The sequence below is a fragment of the Colias croceus genome, chromosome 15 (assembly GCF_905220415.1).
Source record: "Colias croceus chromosome 15, ilColCroc2.1".
NCBI lineage: Eukaryota > Metazoa > Arthropoda > Insecta > Lepidoptera > Pieridae > Colias > Colias croceus.
The window spans coordinates 7,633,710-7,654,547 of NC_059551.1; the positions used below are offsets into that span (position 1 = coordinate 7,633,710).

Here is a 20,838-nt window from a genome sequence, read left to right on the forward strand (position 1 = left end):
TCAAAATTTTGTCAAAACTACTTTATTAAAACGATATTACACATACAAGGGAATCCTTCGAATATAAATTTAAACATTACAACCTGGAGTCAGGTGCATTTGAGGTAAAAATGTATAAAAATATTTTAAACAACGCAACAACGTAAAATCAGGTCATGAGGTCTTATTACCGAAACTTCCATAAACCTAATTGAAATTTTAAAAAGATGCCTTAAGTTTTCCATTTTCCTTAAGAGCATTATCCCATAGGGAAATGTTTACTTTGCAAGTTCTATTTTACAACGAAATGGCTATTTTGAAAAGTTTAAATTTTGTCTTCAAGACTCAAGTAGGTAAAAGATGAGGAATTCGATTCCTATTTTGATTGGTTGTTTGTTTTGATGCATTTAATTGTTTTCTAGATATCAAGTGGCAGCAGCAAAGCATGGGGTGTGCCTGGTTCCATATCCTCGTACTCGGTGGGAGCACGATCCGTTCCCGCCTCCGCTTCGCTTTACTCAGTCACGAGCGGCGAATCTTCCCTTTCTGGTAACTATTTAATTTTCTATAAAAAACATTGAAATGGCAGCAACGTGAACAAATCATCTAGATTTGCAAAAATTTAATTTTTTTTTTCGGAAATAAGTACTTACCAAATAGTTAAAGAGCTGAAGAAAAAAATTTGACCTTATGACAACCAAGACACAGTCAACGTTTTTCAAATGATCTAACAGAGTTTGCATTTAAACATAGCCCATTTAACTACCAACAACTTAAAAAGAGCATTTGTTTAGCAGTTTGTGACTTTATTTAGTTACTGTTAAGAAAACATCATACTCTCTGCTATCATCTGAATTGATTAATCATCATATTTAGACCATAATTATTTGAACTGCTAAGACACACTGGCCAAGAGCAATTCTCTGAGGTTTTCCTTTCCTCGCTCAATCCTCTTCCTATTATAATTCCAGAGACTCACTAATTCGACTACATAAATTCCAGGCGTGTCTTCCGTATCATCGAACAGCGGCAACGTGAGCGGCTCGTGCTCCACCAAGCTGTGCGGCGGCTCGAAGTGCGGCGGCGCGTGCCTCGGCGCGGTGCCGCGGGTGCCGGCCACCTCCGCGCCGCCCAAAGCGCGCCAACCCGCCTCGAATTCGTTACGACGGTCGCAGCATCATAGCATGAAGGTTGGTTTAGTAAAAATGTATAACATTTTTCAGTACAAGTAACACTAGACGCTATCTGCATAAACGATATTGGCTATTGTATAGAAGCAGACACTCGTGGTCAGGACCAATGACATGACATCACTATAACGCATCGAGATATATGTACTAACGGAATGTTGGTTACTACATAAATGTAATTCGTAGAAATTATAATAGCAATGCACAGCCTACAAGTGAATTTCGGCTATTGTAAATACCTACAAGGTGTTTATTTTTTTATTGATCAAAGAATTTCCTAATAAAATATGTGACAATGGCAAAGTAGGTCCTGGAATTAAAAACTGAAATTCAAACGTTCTTTATCTCCTTGTAAAATAAAATGATTATAAGGTATTTTCATCTCCATAAAAAGATAAAGCCGTAAAACGACATAGTTGGGTAAATATTTGGAAAAAAGCCGAAATGTAATCATAACATTGTTAAGCACTTTTTCAATGCACTCTTAGCACTTAAATAAAATTCAGAACGAATTGAAACTTTTTGCACCTTTTTTTGGTGCTATTGCATATTTTCATCGAAAAACGCTGTAAATGTTTATAATGACTCTAGACTTCGAGCTAAATGCAGATGATAATTTATATTTTGTATAATTGAACCTTTTAATTAATGAAATTATATACCTAACTACCTGGATGTTGAACTAGTTACAGCAGAATTTTTTATTATGTTCACATTGAAACGTTGTGACACAAAATTTTAAATTCACTTTTTATTCCCTATATTAGAAAAATTTTGTTGACTAACATAACTATGTTTGATTATTTTTTCAGGCTAGACTACAAGACTATCAAGTCCACAGTTACACTGGAGGCCCAGCAGCAGCGGAAACGTCTGGAAGGCTTCCTCCGATAAGGGAGTTTCAAAGGGAATTCCGCGAAGGGCGCAGGGAGAGCGCTAACTCCGCATCTGCCTCTACTAGAATAAGGTACACATACATATTTGTATTTTTCTACTCGTTTTATTTCTTTATTCATGTGTATTTTAAATTTTATTAATTAGTTAATTAATTTAAGACATTTTCTTCAAGAGAAATGTGTTTATAAACTGTATATAAAAGAATAATAACTCTGTTTATATTATTTTAAATAAAGTTTCACTAGCATGCCATTAATATGAATATTTTAACTAATTTTTAGGTGTGCTCAGAAAATAGTTACACAACTAGAAACATCTCCTCAACAAGAAAAACAGCACTTCTTCCGACCCTTAAAACCGTCAAATAAAGAAGACCCGCCCAAATCAAGAGATCAAAGCAAAGAGACTGAAAGGAAAAAAGATAACCCCAAAGCAAAGCCCAAAAAAGAGGATAAGAAAAAGAAGGAACCGGATGAAAATGCCAAAAACGATAAAGTTAAGAAAGATGAAACGCATGACAACAAGAAGAACGAACTTGCTGAAAAAAAGAAAGAAGAAAAACTAAGATTAAAAGCGGAGAAAGAAGCTAAGAAAGAGGCGAAACTTCAAGCGAAGGAGGAAGAGAGACAAGCAAAATTATTAGCTAAAGAAGAGGAAAGACAAGCCAAGCTTCTGGCGAAAGAAGAAAAGAAGAAAGCTAAAAAAGAAGCTAAACTCGCAGCACAGGCTGAAAAAGAAAAAAGTAAATAATATATTGTTAAAATTTTTACAACGTAGAAACTCGTAGCCGTCTTTAAATATTAGAATTAAAAAACGTTACTCAGGGATGAAATACAATTATTAATAGTGGAATAGATTTCAAACGTTTAATGATCTTACGATATGTGAAGGTTTAGTTATGTATCTTTAGTTACCTCATTCAGTCTTTAAACGTGACAATATAACAGTGAAAGTATTTTGTTTAAAGAATGCAATAATCGTCTTTTTTAATGTAAGTAGATCTAAAAGTTAATTTCATAAAGAGCAATTTTAAAATAGTCGGAAAACTGCGAAGACTGAAAGAATTCGTTGATAACGTCATATCGTTTTGTAATTTACGTGTATTTATTAACGATTAAGGGCTTTTATCATTCCAAAAATTCAAGGCCTGGTTTATGATTTCTATAAACTTAAAATCAACATATACCTAAATTTCATATTCAAAAATACCCACATTATTTTTATCATTATAATATCCTACTCAATATTAATTTATATTGTTCAAATACATTTAAATTATTAAATACCTAACCCAGAAACAAAATTGTAAACCAGGCTATACTATTAATTATTATGTCGATATTGTTTTTAGTCCACTGCCACATTTTGATAGTTAAGGATGTTCGTTAAAAAACGCAGTATCTACGCCTACTTTGATTTAATCAAAGAACTACGCACATTACATAATATTATACGTATATTAATATCGAAAATAAAACCTTTTTGGGTCAGTATTCAGTAAAGGTTTATCATTAACATATGTACTTACATCAAAATGAAAATGTTGGCAACAGAGACTCACTCTAAATACCCTGTATAGGTAGTCTTATTCATATTCGCGATGTTATTGCATATTATTTACTAGGTACCTATATCTATTTTTTACTAAAAACATCCTAACTATTTACTTTCGTACTTCTTTTTTGTTCAATTAATTAATTACAAAAATATCCTTAACTGTTAAAACTTTAAATACCTACCAGAGGTTTAGAAGTCTAGCTAGCTGCAGTCAAGTATTAGATTAATTTTAAATAAACCTATAGCTTATAATAAACAACAGCTAAGTATATTGGCTGATATTAAAATAATAAATACTGAATCATATAATAGTCAAATTCTTTATGGACCAGATAAACGGTTAAATTCATTAGAAAACAATTTAATAGACGGACAAAGTCTGTATTTTGGTTCAATATATATTTATTTTTGTTTCTTCATGAATATAATATTTACAAGAAATGCCTTATTTTATACATTTCTAGTCTTCACGCTTTACATACATTTTTTTTATTCAACCAATGGATAGCAATGTAACAGTGGTATAGATCATATCAGATCATGTTAAGCGTAATTATTAATATACCTAGATAAGCGTTGACATTTTATTTTGTAAGATTTCCATAAATGACAAACTCTATGGTCATTCGTTAGAAAACTCATGTAAAATAAATAAACAATGTTACCATTTTTTTGTATTATTTCCAACACCTTGACTTATAAGTACAATTTATTTGATAATCCCGATGTTATTCAAAGTAGTAATTAGTATTCCTGCAGAAAAAATTATACCTGCCTTCGCCTATAATAACAAAATATATTCATAAAGACCAAATATATATCTAGCAATCAGTAATATTTCATACTGACAAAATAGTTTGTCTGTTAAAGTACCAAGTGTAGGTTCAATGCTGTTCAATAATTTCCTCCCTAATAGTAAATAAATATCCTGTTACCTATGGAGACTGCAATATTTCACGAGTGTGTCTGTATTAATATAAAAAAATATTTAAAAGTTTAAGTTCAATACTTCCATAACTGGTAATCATGCTTCCATAGTACAATGAATGTCCTTAGTTTGCAACTCAATGGCGTTCTTTTCCAATAAGATGACAATTTACCAATATATGGAAGATATAACATTCATAAAAACTTATAGAACGCTTATATGATAAGTCATTAAGCTGAGTGCTTTCTATTAAAAGACAAATGAAGCAAGAAAACGATATTTATTTATCTACAGAGAAATATGTAACAATACACTTGATTACTAAATACACTAACATCCCTCAAAAAGATGAAATACAATGTATATCTAATCCTTGTAGTTCTGTCCAAGACGTTCGGCCAGTTCGTCACCAGTTTGTTTATTAATTCGCAAGTATTTGTTGACCATTGGCCTGTAGTAATAAGCTTGGTAATCTTGCCTCTCCGCCATTTTCTTAATAACATCTTTTTCTAGTTTACGCAGCTTCATTTTCTGAGCCTCTTCGTCGATGTAGTGCATGAACTTTTCATACTCCTGAAATGATAATAATATGGTTATTATCAAGAATTAATCAAAATACCCTGATAGGAGGCTCGGTCTCTGCAGGATATAGGCTGATAATGATGAATCAAGGTATTGATGATATGTATCATTAATATAGATATTTTATTAGAGACTTACATACACTATATTGGTGCTTTATTTACGGCAAAGACAATCATAGGCAAAATTATGGGACCATAATTATGATATCTATATATATTATATACTAGCTGCTCCGTGCGGTTTCACCCCCTTGGCTCCACTCCTGATGGTTGTACGGTGATGATATAATATTGCCTATAACCTTCCTCGATAAGTGAGTAGGACCAGTAGTTCTCGAGATTAGCGCATTCAAACAAACCAACAACTCTTCAGCTTTATAATATTAGTATAGATAAAAGTGAAACCCATTTTCCTTGGTCACGTCATCACGCGTGAACGGGTGGACCGATTTCGATAATTCTTTTTTTATTATATTCCTATAAGTACGAGGATGGTTCTTATGTAGAGGAAACGTAAATATGTACCATGGGCGAAGCCAGGGCGGACCGCTAGTGATATTTAAATACAAAATTTGAGTTACAAAACACCCATCTTTTCCAATAAACAAAACTTATTTAAATATATTATATTATTTAAAAGTATAAAAGGCATATTAACAAGCATGCTCATTTCCACACTGATGTGTTATAAAACATGACAATGTTTTTGGATAGATTATATTTTATACATTTATATCTTGTGTTCTAATATAGAACAAAAATAAGTCAGAATCATACAGGTCAGACAATCTCCAAGCGAGTAAGGATATATTTTAATAACTCAGCCCCCGGAATCACACAATAGATTTTCTATTGTGTCGTGGACCGATCGGGCCTCTCGGGGCTCAATGGGTTAATGACATAAAATATTAAGTTTTTTTACATACCTGTTGGGGGCTATTGTGGATGTACCGAGCGATGAATCTCGTAATTGGGTGGCGGTGGTATTCCCAGTGCTTCGGATTATAGTCACTTGGTATTGGTGTCAACTGTGCTGGACCGATGAAGACATTGGTGTAAAAGATTATTGCACCGACAGGTATGAGTCCAATCATAAAGTAATAATGCAACATGTCCTTGAACTTGTGCCATTGCCACCTATAATTTTAAAAAATCAATTCAAAATTCGCATTTAACCATTTGATAGATTGTTTTTCGTCAATGGTATTGGTTAGATAATCATTTCATACAGTGTTGATCTTACCTCGATGGCTGCATCGCCATGGTTTTGGGGCCATGGCCACCACTTAGGCTTTTACCAATAGAAAAGTTTACATTTTGAACTATAACTGGTGCTTTTGCATTATTTTTTATTAAATTAATACCGAAAGATCGGCCCAACGCGCTCCAGGACACCATTTTTGTGATAATAAAAAATGACACTGACGTTTGACAGTGACAATAGGCAATACGACGGCAATACGGTAGCTTGGTACAGATTAAAAATATAGGATTATAATAACAAATTAAACTTTGCATTACTCCGTTAGAGAAATTTTTTCAATAAATTAATGAATTAAATTCTACATCATGGTAAATATGACGCATTATTTTAATATGTATACATCGCAAAAAAAGAAGTACATCAATTTATTATTTTTCCTCTTATCACCCGCGTCAATTCAAATTGCCTTAAAAACACCCTAAAAATATCAATCAACAATAAAACATTATAGTATACAACTGTATACAAATACTTTTGTTTTATTTATACCTTTTAATGATTGGTCTTTAAACTCTATCAATTTTATTATAAAAATGTTTTAAGTTAGGAAATTGATCAATATCCTTCCTAGCGTATTAAATAACGTTATTACTGGACTTTTATTAAGTATCGTTTGAAAGCGAATAAGACTACTTCAATATATTATATATACAGAGATAGACACCTGTTGATATCAATTTAAAATAAACACAAAAAGTCTACGGGTACGAGTATTGATTTTTGTTCTGAGCATGCTCAAAGTTACGCGTCAACCGATAAGCGAAGCCGCTAGAAACCACCCACTCGATAGAACTCTACAATACGCAGTAATCATTTATCACTAAACTCAGTTTAGAACGTTGTTTTATCTGCAAATAAAAGTGTTATTGTGAACAAGACGAGGCAAACGATCAAAATGTTTGCCTTGGGAGTTTGAAATGGAAGAATTGTTACAAGATATATTCAAAGAAGCTACTGGTCCAAAGTTAATCTCTCTTAAAAAATCATGTCAGGAAGCACTAGGTAACAAATCGATAGAGATAAGAATGATTAAGATACTAAAGTGATAGTAGAGAGCTTCCGATTAGTTCATTATTTAACATTTTTATTTGCGCGCTTTTGTATAAAGTAATAATGTTTTTGTTGTTAATTTAAAAAATGGCATTTATTAATTACATAATATTTTGATAAGTACCTACAGTCATAATATTCGACTTCATATCAATTTCTGAATCCCAAAGCATTAAAAAAACTAAAGTATAAAATTATAAATTAGTGCAGTCATATTTTGTTTTGTATCATTTCATGTTATTTTGGTATAATGAGAATATAGTAATGAACTAGCTACTAAATTAGCACTTTAAAAATTTCTTACACTACTATAGTTAGGTACTAGTTTCAGTATCAGTTAAACTATCAACACAATAATTATGTTACAATATTATGTCTCATCAATAAGAAAATACGCATGAAGCATCACCGCCAAAATATCACTTGGCGCGATCTTTTTGAAATAAGTAGTGCAGAATTCTTTTTGCGCTCCCTCACGAATATTAGAACTATAATGTGCTCATATACCTACATATAATTAATAAAGAGCCATTAAATCTACATTGATATAAAAATTCACTATTAAATATACACCACGGAAATTTAAAAACAGACGTAATTTTATTAGAACATCCTTTTAAATTTAAAAATTCGATCACGAAAATATCAAATAGATCCTAGACAAAAATGTTGTTCTAAAACATTTCTAAAACCATTGAAATATACTATTATAATGTTACAAATGACAATATCATCCACAGAGCTACTATGTGCACAAGATGTCAGCGGCCGGCGGGCGTCGTACGAGCTCCGGCGCGCGTGCTTGCTGCCATTGCAGGTCGCGCTCGAGAGCAAACGCCCCCGCCTCGTCGCATTCGCGCTCCAGGGGTTTCATGTATGTGTTTATCCATAGTAAATAAATAATTCTTGACTATAGAGTCACAAAATAGACTGAATCGAGAATAAAATTCGAATGGTCACATTTTTTTTTTCTACCCGCCAATTTAGTGGTGTGTATTTTTCGAGTTTTAATAAGATTCAGTTAACATTGAACGAGCGAATTGTATACTTACTCCTATAATAATAATTAACAATCAAGAATCATCAATGTGTTTTAATCGGAAATAAAACTTAAGATATCCATACTAATATTATAAATGCGAAAGTAACTCTGTCTGTCTGTCTGTCTGTTACTCAATCACGCCTAAAGTACTGAACCAATTTTCATGAAATTTGGTATACATATATTTTGATACCCGAGAAAGGACATAGGCTACTTTTTATCCCGGGAAAATGACGCAATCCCGGAAATCCCACGGGAACGGGAACTATGCGGGTTTTTCTTTGACTGCGCGGGCGAAGCCGCGGGTGCAAAGCTAGTTTAATATAAAATTAAATTATTTGCAACTTCCAGAAAATACTTCGCGACGATAGATTCCATCGTGGTATAGAGCCAGAGGATGATTCGCTATGGATGCCGTCACAGCTGCTTTGCGCCACTTCATCAGTCATGTATCAGTTACCAGATACGCAGGTGAGCCTACTGCACAATTAGATTCTATTGCTAACTTTTATTCGGTATCATTTTTAAGTCTCTCCTCTTTTCTTAGATGTATATGTACCTACATTGTTTTCATGCTTTGAAAACTATAATTTAATTGCAACTGGACCTTTTCTATCTATTTCACGTGTGTTGAAAAAAATATGTATATTAAGCTATTGCATAGCTTGTATCGCGGGGACCAAATCGAGAAATTCCGTAACGAAAAAACCTCACGCTCCCCACTCCGACGGGCACGGTGGTGTGGCTTGAAGGCATGCTATGCAATAGCTTTACCGCGGCAGTCCCCGAGTGCCACATGTCTTTTTTTATTTTATTTTTCAGGTACAAATCTTCCGCATGTACCTATCACTCGCGCTGTCACCGCGGCGCACGCTGAACGGGCGGCTGTGCGTGTGGGCGTGCGGGCGCTGCGGCGAGGCGGCGGGGGGCGCGCCGCACGTGGCCGCCGCCGCACGAGCCGCCGCCGCGCAGGTGCTGCGCGCGTACTGTGCGCAGCTCGGTACGTTCTGTGTGCAGTTGAAGAAAGAGAAAAAAAAATTACTACCAAAAATATATTAAATACAAAATTTATCTTAAAATTATTTTATTTTGGCAAATGGACACAGCCTCAGCAAAATGCTGCACAAAAACAGCGCTGTCTGCCGGCGGGCGCTGCAGCGGGAGCGAGGCATTTTTGTGCAATTCTTATACTCAGATAGAAGAAAAAACTTCCAATAAGAAAGAGAGGATCAGTAACACCACTTATTATATTTAAGAACCGCTGAAAGTATTTAAAATTTTGTTTGATTCGGATTGATTTTACAAAATTCATAACAGGTGGACCCGTGACCAGCTTGTCAGACATGGCAATAAATATAGACAATGCTACCTTGCAACTATCTTATTACAATTTTTATTACCAGATGAAGAATGCCAAGAGCTGCTCTCCGAAGGCTCTCCACTGGGCAGGAACCACATCGTGGCGGTGGGATGCTACAGCGAAGTGATACCAGTCATACAGTACTTATGCGGCAGACTATCGGAAACACAACTGTACGTATATTTTTAACTATAATTTTTAACATTTAATGACCTAGAGTGAGCATAAGTAATGTACCTAATCATTATGATAATTAATTTGGGATTAAAGAAGAGTTTTAGATCCATAAATTTCTGATAATAATAATTGCTTTTTTCATTGTTGGAGGCATTAAGTTTATCTGAACATTTTACTTTTTCAGAGTACCGAAGCAGAATCCATTAGCGCTATTCTTTCTAGACTGCTTGCTGACATTGATGTCAAGTTTATCTGAGCGAGTGAGCGGCAACTCTCACTTCACAACATTCCTCTGGCAAAAGTTTGTTCCATCACTAATCTCTTTCTTGGGAACACCACGCGTCGATAAAAACTTTAAATCTAGGTATGTATTACATGAAAATATATGGTGTATTCCGTATTACGTGTGATTATAATTAGTGTAGATACATTAAAGTACCTGTATCAATTTTATTTATAGAGAACATGATGGCCACTTGGTCGATGACTCGGGACGGGGATCAGGCGCGTTAGTATGTGCTCCAAGCTTCAACAGCAAGCAGGCAAAAACTATTTACAGGTGCGTTCTTCATTCTTTATGCTTTCTTATAAGAAGGTACTTGATTGTCAAAATAGTGTATATTTATGATTATAAGAATGCCCATTCAAACTAAAACACCTGACACATTTCAGCATTGCCAACCAGCTAGTTCGTCTTGTGGGATCGACATCAAACCTACGTCCAGTACTAGAAGCGCTATACCATAGAATGTTACTCTACCCTCCGATACAACATCGAGTAGAACCGTTACGTAGTGTAAGAGAGTTATTACAGCAGCCAAAGAGATTGGTACAGTTAGTACTGCTGAAAAAAAGTGACCCAGAGAGACATAGTGATGACATGGCGATTGTAAGACTGTAAGTACAAAAAATTCAATTCTTTTACTAGTGTTTAAAATATTCAATGCGAAAATTTTGAAATTATTGATCTTATGTTTGATAAGCTTTCTTACCTTCGAGTTGTCTAAAACTAAACAAATGATAGGTACTAAAATATCAAGAATTGTGTCCATTGGTGAAAAATACTGAAAATTGGTGCATTAGATTTGAGTATATCGTGAAAAGACAAACAGACGAACGCGGTTATGGAATATATATGTGATGAATCCATGCCTAAAATTATTTCAAAAACTATTTAATTTAATTTCGTAGAATTATGGACGGTATAGAAGATTGCGGACGCAGTGGAAATCCTGAAGTAGTAGCAGCTGCAGTAGAATGTGTAGTATCACTACTGGATGCATTAGAGAAACTCTGTTCCGGATCTGATGATTATATAAACGCAGAAGTATCTACGCTTATTTTGCATCATTGGCCCAAGTTACACGATGCTGATTACACTGGACCATTGACCTATCAAACGTTGGCTAGACTACCAAGCCCGTATAGGTATGTTATTAAATTTTACATGATTATCTACTCTCTTCAAACTTTAAACAAATAAAAAAAAGCATATCAATATTTCAGAGATGTCGTAGCAGTTCTACAAAGTAATGAAGAAAAGGACAATGATTCTTCAGGTACATAGAAAAAAGTAGTAATGCTATTGAAAATATTAAGAATTATACGTTTTATTCCAATGAATATGTTATTACAGATACATCGGGTCCAGAAAATATAAGTTCTGGAAGTGATGCCGAAGCTGATTCTGATGCAGATAATGTATTTTTACCGAGTAGAGCGAATAACCCCACGACTCAAACAAAACAAGAGAATATCAATGACAAAACTAAGACTATACCGAAAACGTTAAATCTTGGAAGGTATGCATTAAATAAAAACAAAAAATAAATCAGAGATTTTTAAAATAGTATGAAAATATTAGTAATTGTTCTTATATTTGTTTAAGATGCACTATAACAGAATGTAATGTGGATTTAGAAAGACACAACGCAAGGCAATTCGTGAAAACTTTACATAATTCTCTCCTCCCAAAACTTTTACATCTACGAACTTGTATTGAGGTGAGTGCTAGCAATATAAATGATTTATACGAAATTGAAAAATAACTCAGAACACGACACATAATAAAACAGCCGATAATTGTAAACGCAAAAAACCCCAAAAACGATGAAACTACAAAATGAAATGAACTATTTTTTTTATATTTAAAAATTAGGTGGACGAGGCGATGCAAGAATTTGCTTCAAAGTGTTGCCAACATAACGCAGCTCAGCCACCAGCTACGGCTTGTATTATGAATGCGGATGGAGTGTATCTCGCTACTTACGCTGCTTTACTTCTCACTTTGAAGCAAAGGAGGAGCAAATATTATGCGGATATTAGCGTGAGTAACTGAGTATTGATATATATTATGAGGGTACATTAAATAAAAGGAACACCTAGAAATTAAAGAAAATGCTCAATTTTCGGTCATATTTCTGAAAATTAATTCTTACAACATTAAAATTACAAAAGTCCATGAAGATTCAAAACTTATTATTTCTTTCTCCCATTTATTTATTCTATTCCTGTTATCATTTTCTAGTTTTTAGGAAAAATATATTATCATTTGTAATAATTTTCTTTTAAGACCACATTAGCTAAACTACGTTTTGACAATATTCAATAATGATTTTATACATTTCCAGAAGATTCCACTGCCTTTAACAGAAGACGAATTTGTAGACGACGTGCAAGGGAGTGGAGTGCTCGTATACCTCTCAGCCACTTGGCTAAGGGAGCTGTACCAACAAGTTGTAGCTACGGATCTATTGAAAGATGTTCTATCTACTGATCATCCGCTTATTCATCTATTATCTGGTATATGCCTTTATTTTTTTATTGTTCGAATATTTTGTCCATAAGATTATTTTCGATGTTAATTTTTTTTTTTTTTAAGAAATATAATTAAACTATCCTTTCTTCATGGTTTTATATTAATTTGAAGTGGTTATTATGTCATATTATAGATTTATAATTGAATTTTTTTGTTTTGTTTAAGATTTGGGTGGTTTGGATTCCAATCCAGTAATGTCTGACTGGCAGAGATTGAAAGAAGTATCAATGGTACAAAACAATTCTGATGATACTCCGCAGCACCAAGCTAGCTTACGATGGGCCAGGAGGTAAATTTATTATTATCAGCGTTCTTCTTCTTCTTCCTTGTCCATTTGAAAATAATTTTTGATAATTATTTAAAAAAAAAATAACGTTTCTTCCGATATGGATTTTTGTTAATCTCTAATTATTACGAAGAACAGCTTGTTATTAGTCGACGTGATTAATCGCTATATTAACCATAACACTAATAACACTACTAAATACATATCTATTCCTAATCAATAAATATTTTTAGAATACTTACATGCATCTGGGATTCAATGGTGACAGTACTGAGCGTTCCATTAACTGGATACAGAAACAAAAAGCACAAATTACATGGAATCATATCGACGAAGATAAACACGTTTGGAAAGAGACAGCGGATTGCTTGGGAAGGACTAACTATTCAGTGCTTAGAAGGGCTTCATAAGGTTACATTTTAACTAGAAGAACACTTATTTTTTAAATACTCACATGCCATAATTAAATTACAGACACTTCCTATTCTAACTTATTTCACAGATATATTTGTTAATCTTATTAATTTTAAAATTCTCACTTCTCCCTCGTCTTGGCTAGTATTAGTTATAACATTAATGAATACTTTAGGCCGCAAGGATCAGCACCACGCTAAGCCTACAGAATCGTTGCAATAGCATTCTAGCGTTGTTAGCCAGCTCAGCTATATCACAACCGGCTAATGGGAAAATATTGTCTACACATGCCTTGTCGCTGGATATTTTAATATCAGGTATAGAATATTAGGATACATAAGAATCTTTCCTAAAAAATTACGAATTATCCCAAACTTCTTCTTCTAATCATTTCATTTTACCCTGTCTCTGCAATTAATTTGGGATCGTGGTTGACGAAATACATTTTTGTTAAATAAATCCAAAGCATAATATTAAACAAATTTTAAAGCAAGCCATCAAATAAATTTTACAAAACCATTTTCGATAATGCACATATTATTTCAGGTGGCTTAGAGCTTGGCTCCAAAGCACCAGAATGTTGGGATCATATATTTGCAGCATGTCAATATGTATCAAGTTTCGAACATTCGTTATTTGGACAACAAGGAAATAACGCCACCCCTATAGTCACTATGCAGACTGGACGAAATAAAACGGTTTCTATACTACAAGCTGATGCTAAATTGGGTTTAGATGGAAGGGATGATGAGACATGGTAGGAAAATAAAAAGTACATTAGAATGTGTAATAAAATTATATAAAACTGTTCTTTAATATGCTAACATGATTTCAGCGTGGACGTATTCAACTTTTTGCAACCTGTTTTCGATAACAATACAAGTAATGAAATGTCTGTCGCGAAGATCGTGGAAACATGCCGACAAGAGGTATTAAGCTATTTAATTAAAGTAATTAATAATGCACTTTTACTAAAACTGGTATTTGTTTTCCAATAACAACGACCTCTAAGAAAAACTCCAAATGAACGAATTAAATTCTGTAATAAGATAAGAAACTGTGCGAGCATTCCCTTGATTCATTATCGAAATAGTACCTACCTCTTTACAAGACTTTTGACCTTTATTTTTCCTGGTATTTAATTGTTGTATTTCCAATACTGATTACACAGGGTGGGAACATAATATCGGGTTCGAACGCAGCCCGCGTGTGCTGTGCGTTGACAGCAGCTGCTGATGCGTTGTATACGCGCTTGGCGGCCACCACCACGCTGCCCACGCTACGCGCTGCCTTGCAGAGACTCGTGTCGCATAATCATCGATTGGTGAATATTTTGTGATTTTTTTTTTTTTAATATGAAAGAAGGCAAACGAGCATGTGGATCGCCTGATGGTAAGCAATTCCACAGCCCATAGGCATCTACAGACGTGTCCGAAGATGTGTTGCCGACTTTTTGAGGTGGAGGTATATTCTCTTTTTAAATGCCTCGATGTCATAGGCGTTCGGGAATATCGCCGAAGGCAGGCTGTTCCACAATTTGGTTGTGCGCGGAATGAAGTGGCGGGTAAATCGCACTGTACTAGAGCGCCAGAGGTCCAAATGGTGAGCGTGAAACTTGGTCTTATGCCGTGCGGTACGGTAGTGGAATTCCGCGGCAGGTATCAGCTCAAACAACTCCTCAGAGCACTCCCCATTATACAGACGATAGAAAACGCATAACGATGCAATGTCTCGTCGTAAACCCAGAGGATCAAGCCGATCGGTAAGTGCTTGTTTGCCAATAATTCTGACGGCTCTTCGTTGCACACTATCAAGTGGCAGGAGCTGATATTGTGGTGCCCCGGCACAGAGATGGGAGCAGTATTCCATATGAGGCCGTATTCTTTGTTATATTGTAGCAATTTCTCATATTTTATTCATTTAAGAAATGTTTCTGTAATGTTTTAGTCATTTTAATTCATTTTAGTCATTTTAATTCAGAGTGAATTTTGGAAGAGTTAGGGATCTCCTTATACTAATTAATTTATTGACACTATTATAGTTACCAGAATATTTTAAGAAAATTATGAATTTAATAAATATTTTAAGCTGCGCAGAACAAACTGCCACGTCAAATATTCTTACTATTTCTGCACTTTTACCTTCTCTTTACGACACTGTAGAACTAAATTATTAAAAACTGTATTTTTAATTTAAAAGCTGATTTTTCAGCACTCCTTCGTCAGTAAGAACAACATTATCAAGAGTTGTATTAAGAATTTATCATCTCATCTACTCAAAAGCCAAGTCTCATTTGCAGCTTTTCTCGTCGTGGGAACAAGACATAGTGAACAACAATATGGGCTGGTGGCGGCGCGGTGGGCGGGGCGCGGGGACAGGTGCGGGCGCGGGGAGCGCGGGGGAGGCGGCGCGGGCGCTGTGCCGCGCGGGGGACGTGGCGCTGCGGTGTCTGCGCGCGGCACGGCCACTCGCGCACAGGATGGCGATCTGGACGGTCGTCGGGCCGCATTTTATGCAGGTGATGATAGTGGGATTTTAGGAAAAGTTAAAATTGTGCAGGATTTAGGATGTGTTGTGAAGTGATTTGTCGTTGTAAGCAAAGACATTATTAATTTCGATTTTGGAGCTCAAAAAGGCATTAATTAACTACGAACTACGATAAATACGAACAGATGTGATGATAATTTACTAAGAAAACTACTCAACCGTATTTAAGTAGTTAAAATACCTTTTGTTTTAAATTAAAATGATTTTGCAATCACTAATATTGGGAACTTTGTAAAATTTGTCTTCATTGTATTATTTTATTTACAGGCGGCATGTCATAAAGATATCCAAATATCAAGCTTGGCGATCCAATGTCTACATGATTGCGCCACGACACTTCTAAATCAACAAGTTGAATTGCCTCACTTTCACTTTAACGAGGCTTTGCTCAAACCTTTTGAAAATCTGCTTTGTTTGGAGCTTTGTGATGATGATATTCAGGTTCTGTCTTTTTATGTTTTCGTTTTTTTTTTTACGTATAAAAAAGAACTTTTTTTTTTACTAACCATTATTATTATTCCAGGAACAAATAATCTCTTGCATTTGCGAATTTGTAGAGACAAACAGAATGGAAATTCGATCTGGCTGGCGGCCTCTGTTTAATACCTTGAGAGCAGCAAACAATTCTAACCAATACTCGGCTATTCTCGAAATATTTAAGGTCTTCCTAAATACTGATAACACCTTAGTGTTTGCTAATGCAGCGTTGGACTGTATATTATGTCTTCTAAGTCACATAAAAGGACTTCACTATGAAGAACCACAAAACACTGAAGCAAAGCCTAAAAAACCAACAACGCCAACCCAACCAAAACCAAGCTTAAGTTTAAAATTCTCGAAGAATAGTAAATTCATACCGCTTAGTGAGGAAAAGACTGAAAAAGTTATAGTAGATATGTGTAGAGAAGCTCTTTTCCATTTGGAAAACTGTGCTGATATTTTAACAATGATGTATAATATGCCAAAATGCCCCATTTTTAACACGGGAAATAGAATCAAAGGTGACTTACCTTTATCAGTTGTGGATCCGATTATACCAAATGCTTCACTAGACGTGACAAAATACATTAACAACGAAAATTGTATTGAAGAACTTATTTCATACAGGAAGTTATCAACAAGTCTACCGCCATCAAATACGACAAATAATTGTTTGTTAAAATTGGACAAACCCAGTAATATACTCAAAGTGTGGTATGTCCTTATAGAAGGTCTGATATCAGCAACAGTTGTTTGTTCGAAAAAGAATCAACCGGCAGCAATGGAAACACTTTTTAAATTGCTCAGAAACATAGCCGATGTACCTGGAACGCATTTTGGTCTGCACTGTATTAATCATCTATTGTTGCCCACAGTTCAAAATTGGCTTCGTCAAATTGCGAATGTAAACACTCATTGGGATAGTGTAATGCCAAATTTTAAGCAATGTTGTGGCATGACAACCGATACAATTGTATTTTATTTACACAATTTACAACAAATAAATGTTGAACTAGCGACAGCAGATGAAAAAAGTGACAAAGCAAATGAACCATTTGAAAGTGCAGAAGTCACTTTTGCTTTGAAACAAATCATGTTAATTTTGGTGGAATGTATCGCACAAGCTCAAGAACCTATAGCAAGACTGGGCGCATCTTGCATCAGACATATCATTCTAACATCAGGACACCTCTTAACAGATAATCAATGGGAAATAGTTTGTACAAGTTTACACAGAGCTTGTAATGTCAGTTTGAGTCCCTTGAAACAGCTGACGTATGCTTTTAAAGAAAACTCTAACAGTTTTTATGGAGATCTAGCAATTGTTAAAGTTGCTGCCCGAAGAGATTGTTCAGTGAATGACAACGTAAGGCTTCATGCCATGGCACAACAAGTATTTCTTACTGAACAACTAAGAGGGGAAAGTAACTTAAAACAGACTGCAAAAAATTCATCCCAAATGTTAATAGATGACCGAAGTTATATATTTTTAATCTACCTTCCAGAAGCTGTAAATTCTCTGAATCCTGATTTGTATACAGTAAGAATACCCAATAGAGGACTGGTTGTTGGATTATTGGCTCATCAAATACTCATTCAAATCATTGCCACAGTGCTCATACAAGCTTCTTCAGATGTTTTCCACGGCATTAACGGTATTTTACTAGAGAGCCTTAAAAGTGGTACCAATATTAGTAACTATCAATTCATTCTCAGTAAGAATAATACTGATTTGCTTCTCAAAAGCTTAGAGCTCTCATATACAAGAGCAATGCAGTTTGATTCAAGACCTGGATTAAAGTTCCTTGTTCAAAAAGTTTCCAATTTGGATTATGCAGCGAATTTGTACAAGCAAACATCATCAGCTTGGCTGATTAAAATAATTGCACTCACTGACACTTTTTATAATGGAGTAACGAAATTTAAGCTGAAACCAAACGACTTGACGATAATTTTAAAGAGCTATACGGCATCCTTAAATATGACATTTGAGTATGATCAATTGGTAATGAAAATATTTGATTTAAAAGCAACGTGGGAACTTTTATGCAGTAGCTATTTGAAACACCTGATAAACGTGTCCGATTTCGACAATCCAGAAAATATTAAAGACAGAATATCTATTAGTTCTGTTGAAACAGATTCATCGTCTAATCACTATGAAGAATTCTTTATACAAGAGCAACAAGAACAAATTGGTACGATTGATGAAAATAAAGAAAACAATATCAGCACTTGCGATGATGATCAAGAAAAATCGAGACCATTCACCTTTGCAGATTTTAAAGCAACTAATACAAAACATAACGACGATTCACCTCATTCTCCAACAATTAAAAAGGAACATGAATCCAGTGATGCCGAAAATGATAACGAAGATATGGAAAATGAAGTATTTGAACGAACAGACAGTCCTACAAATAATAATGAACACAAGAAAGTCATTAGATACTCAGATGTTAGTCCAGAAAAAGTAAAATTACCGACTTGTATCCACGCAGTGGATATTGAAGCTAAAACCAGAAATGTAAGCATCACTATAAGTGATATTGCTTTGGAAAAAATTAAAAATGTTGAAGCTATTCTCCCGCCTCAGCCAGTTCCACCCGAAATAGAACAGCAAAGAACTATTAGTATCAGTAAGGTAAAGATTCATAATTAATATGTTGAATTTATAGATAAAGAAATGAAATTATTATTAATAATATTAATTTTTGCAGGACATTGAAGTACAGAGAAATTGTTTCCTGAATATTTTAATGGCATATCTAGAACTAGTGCTGACATTCCCATTGGAAAGATTCCATCTTATCTATCCTGTTCTGCAGACAGGCTTCGTTCAGCTCGCTAAAACAGTAAACGACCCCCAGCTACTTGATAGAATCAATGTATTTTTCGATAAACGAGATTTGGTCGAATTTAGTCATAAGTAAATAATTATTATTATTATTCAATTATTCGTGATATTGTATCAATCACTGTAATTATATATTCCTGGATCTCTCAATGATAATCGCCAAATAAAACAACTGTATTATGTGTTTTGACTTTTATTTTATCACCTTTAAATATAAATATCTCTTAAAATACACAATATAAACATTCGTGTCAACAAAATAACAATACAATAACATATTTGGTATAAGGACTACTTTGTCTTTTGTAAATTGGTTACAAATGCTCATTTCAGTCTATATTATAATACGGATCTACTGGAAAACGTAAATACAAACATGGCACTTCTTTACTGTTAAAAAAACTGTACTTAAACTCTTAAACAAGTCAAAACATCCACTGCGTCTTCGACTCACATAAAGCAGACCAAAGCATTAATCTCATTATCGATCTAAGAGTACAAATTTTCTATGAAATACATCACTATTTACATCTTTTATTTACACTTATGTTATTTACAATAGTCTAATATTAAAAATTTATCTTAATATATAAACACTTATAGAAGAAATGATTAACATAACAATGGACATGCCTAGACCACCAACTCCTTGAGTAGGATAAGTGTGAACAACTAAAGCGTATGATAATGCACTTAGACCCAAATCGCTAGTAATTAACGCACTATCCCTATTTATGAGATCAGCTATTTTCTCAGACTCCAACACGCATACCTTCAACTGTAAATCAGTAGGGTTCTTTAAAATTGATTCTACTGTTACAAAAATCTCCATTTCTATAGTCAAGTATCCTCTGAGCGCACACTCTGCAACTTTTACATGTCTTTCCAAAGCCGATAAAACATTTTTAAGATTAATAACAGATGCAGATATATTCGTGCCATAAAGAGCTCTATCTATTTGTTTTTTCGAATACAAAATTCTCAGAGCTCCACCACATTTTGGGCAACAAGCTCCAGGAGCAGTGAATCCTAGACAGTTAGGTTTTTTCAATGGCGGACATAGAATTCGATCTAATTGGCATTTTGGTTCCATGACATCAGAAATGGGACCAACTGCAAAGCATGGGCCATGATAGTCTACACTAACGTATTCTGCCCATGCAGCACATTCACATGAATATGTTACTCCATCGACACCACAAACGGTTCCAGTCTGAAATAAGTAATTATATAGTTAATATATTTTACAAACAATCCATACTAATATTATAAATGAGAAAGTAACTGTCTGTTTGTTACTCAATCACGCCTAAACTACTGAACCAATTTGAATGAAATTTGGTATGTAGATATTTTGATACCCGAGAAAAGACATAGGGTACTTTTTATCCCGGGAAAAGGTCGCAAT

General features: G+C 34.4%; 5 protein-coding genes across 7 annotated transcripts in view; 3 read left to right on the forward strand and 2 right to left on the reverse strand.

Annotated features, from left to right (window-relative positions):
- Positions 1-4,274, forward strand: part of LOC123698111 (chromatin assembly factor 1 subunit A-A) — a 57,256-nt gene extending 52,982 nt beyond the window's left edge. Inside the window, exons 5-8 of the mRNA XM_045644709.1 lie at positions 402-528; positions 982-1,169; positions 1,982-2,136; positions 2,348-4,274. Coding sequence (XP_045500665.1) covers positions 402-528; positions 982-1,169; positions 1,982-2,136; positions 2,348-2,816 — 939 coding nt within the window. The 3' untranslated portion in view covers positions 2,817-4,274. The remainder of the gene's footprint in view (positions 1-401; positions 529-981; positions 1,170-1,981; positions 2,137-2,347) is intronic.
- The window catches only part of LOC123698106 (SET domain-containing protein SmydA-8), a 542,384-nt gene that overhangs the window by 400,074 nt on the left and 121,472 nt on the right, over positions 1-20,838 (forward strand). The gene's annotated exons all lie outside the window — the stretch shown is intronic.
- Positions 4,813-6,555, reverse strand: LOC123698130 (NADH dehydrogenase [ubiquinone] 1 beta subcomplex subunit 5, mitochondrial). Its single transcript, XM_045644727.1, has 3 exons — positions 6,379-6,555; positions 6,062-6,272; positions 4,813-5,124 (listed from the first exon to the last, which is right to left on the reverse strand). The coding sequence occupies exons 1-3, from the start codon at positions 6,531-6,533 to the stop codon at positions 4,918-4,920; spliced, it is 573 nt and encodes a 190-aa protein (XP_045500683.1). The 5' UTR covers positions 6,534-6,555; the 3' UTR covers positions 4,813-4,917.
- On the forward strand, positions 7,168-19,614 carry LOC123698093 (brefeldin A-inhibited guanine nucleotide-exchange protein 3). 2 transcript variants are annotated; one of them, XM_045644686.1, is made up of 24 exons: positions 7,168-7,401; positions 8,190-8,323; positions 8,843-8,962; positions 9,314-9,491; positions 9,895-10,024; positions 10,213-10,392; positions 10,489-10,587; positions 10,701-10,925; positions 11,220-11,456; positions 11,535-11,587; positions 11,665-11,830; positions 11,917-12,031; positions 12,187-12,354; positions 12,659-12,830; positions 13,012-13,135; positions 13,366-13,543; positions 13,722-13,863; positions 14,093-14,303; positions 14,382-14,475; positions 14,709-14,870; positions 15,846-16,064; positions 16,361-16,534; positions 16,617-19,217; positions 19,294-19,614. In XM_045644686.1, exons 1-24 carry the CDS (start codon positions 7,317-7,319, stop codon positions 19,504-19,506), a joined length of 6,180 nt encoding a protein of 2,059 aa, XP_045500642.1. In that variant the 5' UTR covers positions 7,168-7,316; the 3' UTR covers positions 19,507-19,614. The 2 variants fall into 2 exon arrangements, with proteins under 2 accessions (XP_045500642.1, XP_045500643.1); XM_045644687.1 differs by having other exon boundaries at positions 14,718-14,870.
- Positions 19,608-20,838, reverse strand: part of LOC123698095 (reversion-inducing cysteine-rich protein with Kazal motifs) — a 45,215-nt gene continuing 43,984 nt past the window's right edge. For both annotated transcript variants that reach the window (XM_045644690.1, XM_045644689.1), the window contains exon 18: positions 19,608-20,643. In XM_045644690.1, the coding sequence (XP_045500646.1) occupies positions 20,008-20,643 (636 nt within the window). In that variant the 3' untranslated portion in view covers positions 19,608-20,007. The remainder of the gene's footprint in view (positions 20,644-20,838) is intronic.

Bases quoted from the DNA above. Each gene is read 5' to 3' on its own strand.
- LOC123698093 (XM_045644686.1), top strand. From the start codon at position 7,317: ATGGAAGAATTGTTACAAGATATATTCAAAGAAGCTACTGGTCCAAAG. The intron at 10,025-10,212 runs GTACGTATATTT...TTACTTTTTCAG, and splicing joins AGACTATCGGAAACACAACT to AGTACCGAAGCAGAATCCAT. The intron at 16,535-16,616 runs GTTCTGTCTTTT...TTATTATTCCAG, and splicing joins TTTGTGATGATGATATTCAG to GAACAAATAATCTCTTGCAT.
- LOC123698130 (XM_045644727.1), bottom strand. From the start codon at position 6,533: ATGGTGTCCTGGAGCGCGTTGGGCCGATCTTTCGGTATTAATTTAATA. The intron at 6,273-6,378 runs GTAAGATCAACA...TTAAAATTATAG, and splicing joins ATGGCGATGCAGCCATCGAG to GTGGCAATGGCACAAGTTCA. The intron at 5,125-6,061 runs GTATGTAAAAAA...TTATCATTTCAG, and splicing joins TCCACAATAGCCCCCAACAG to GAGTATGAAAAGTTCATGCA.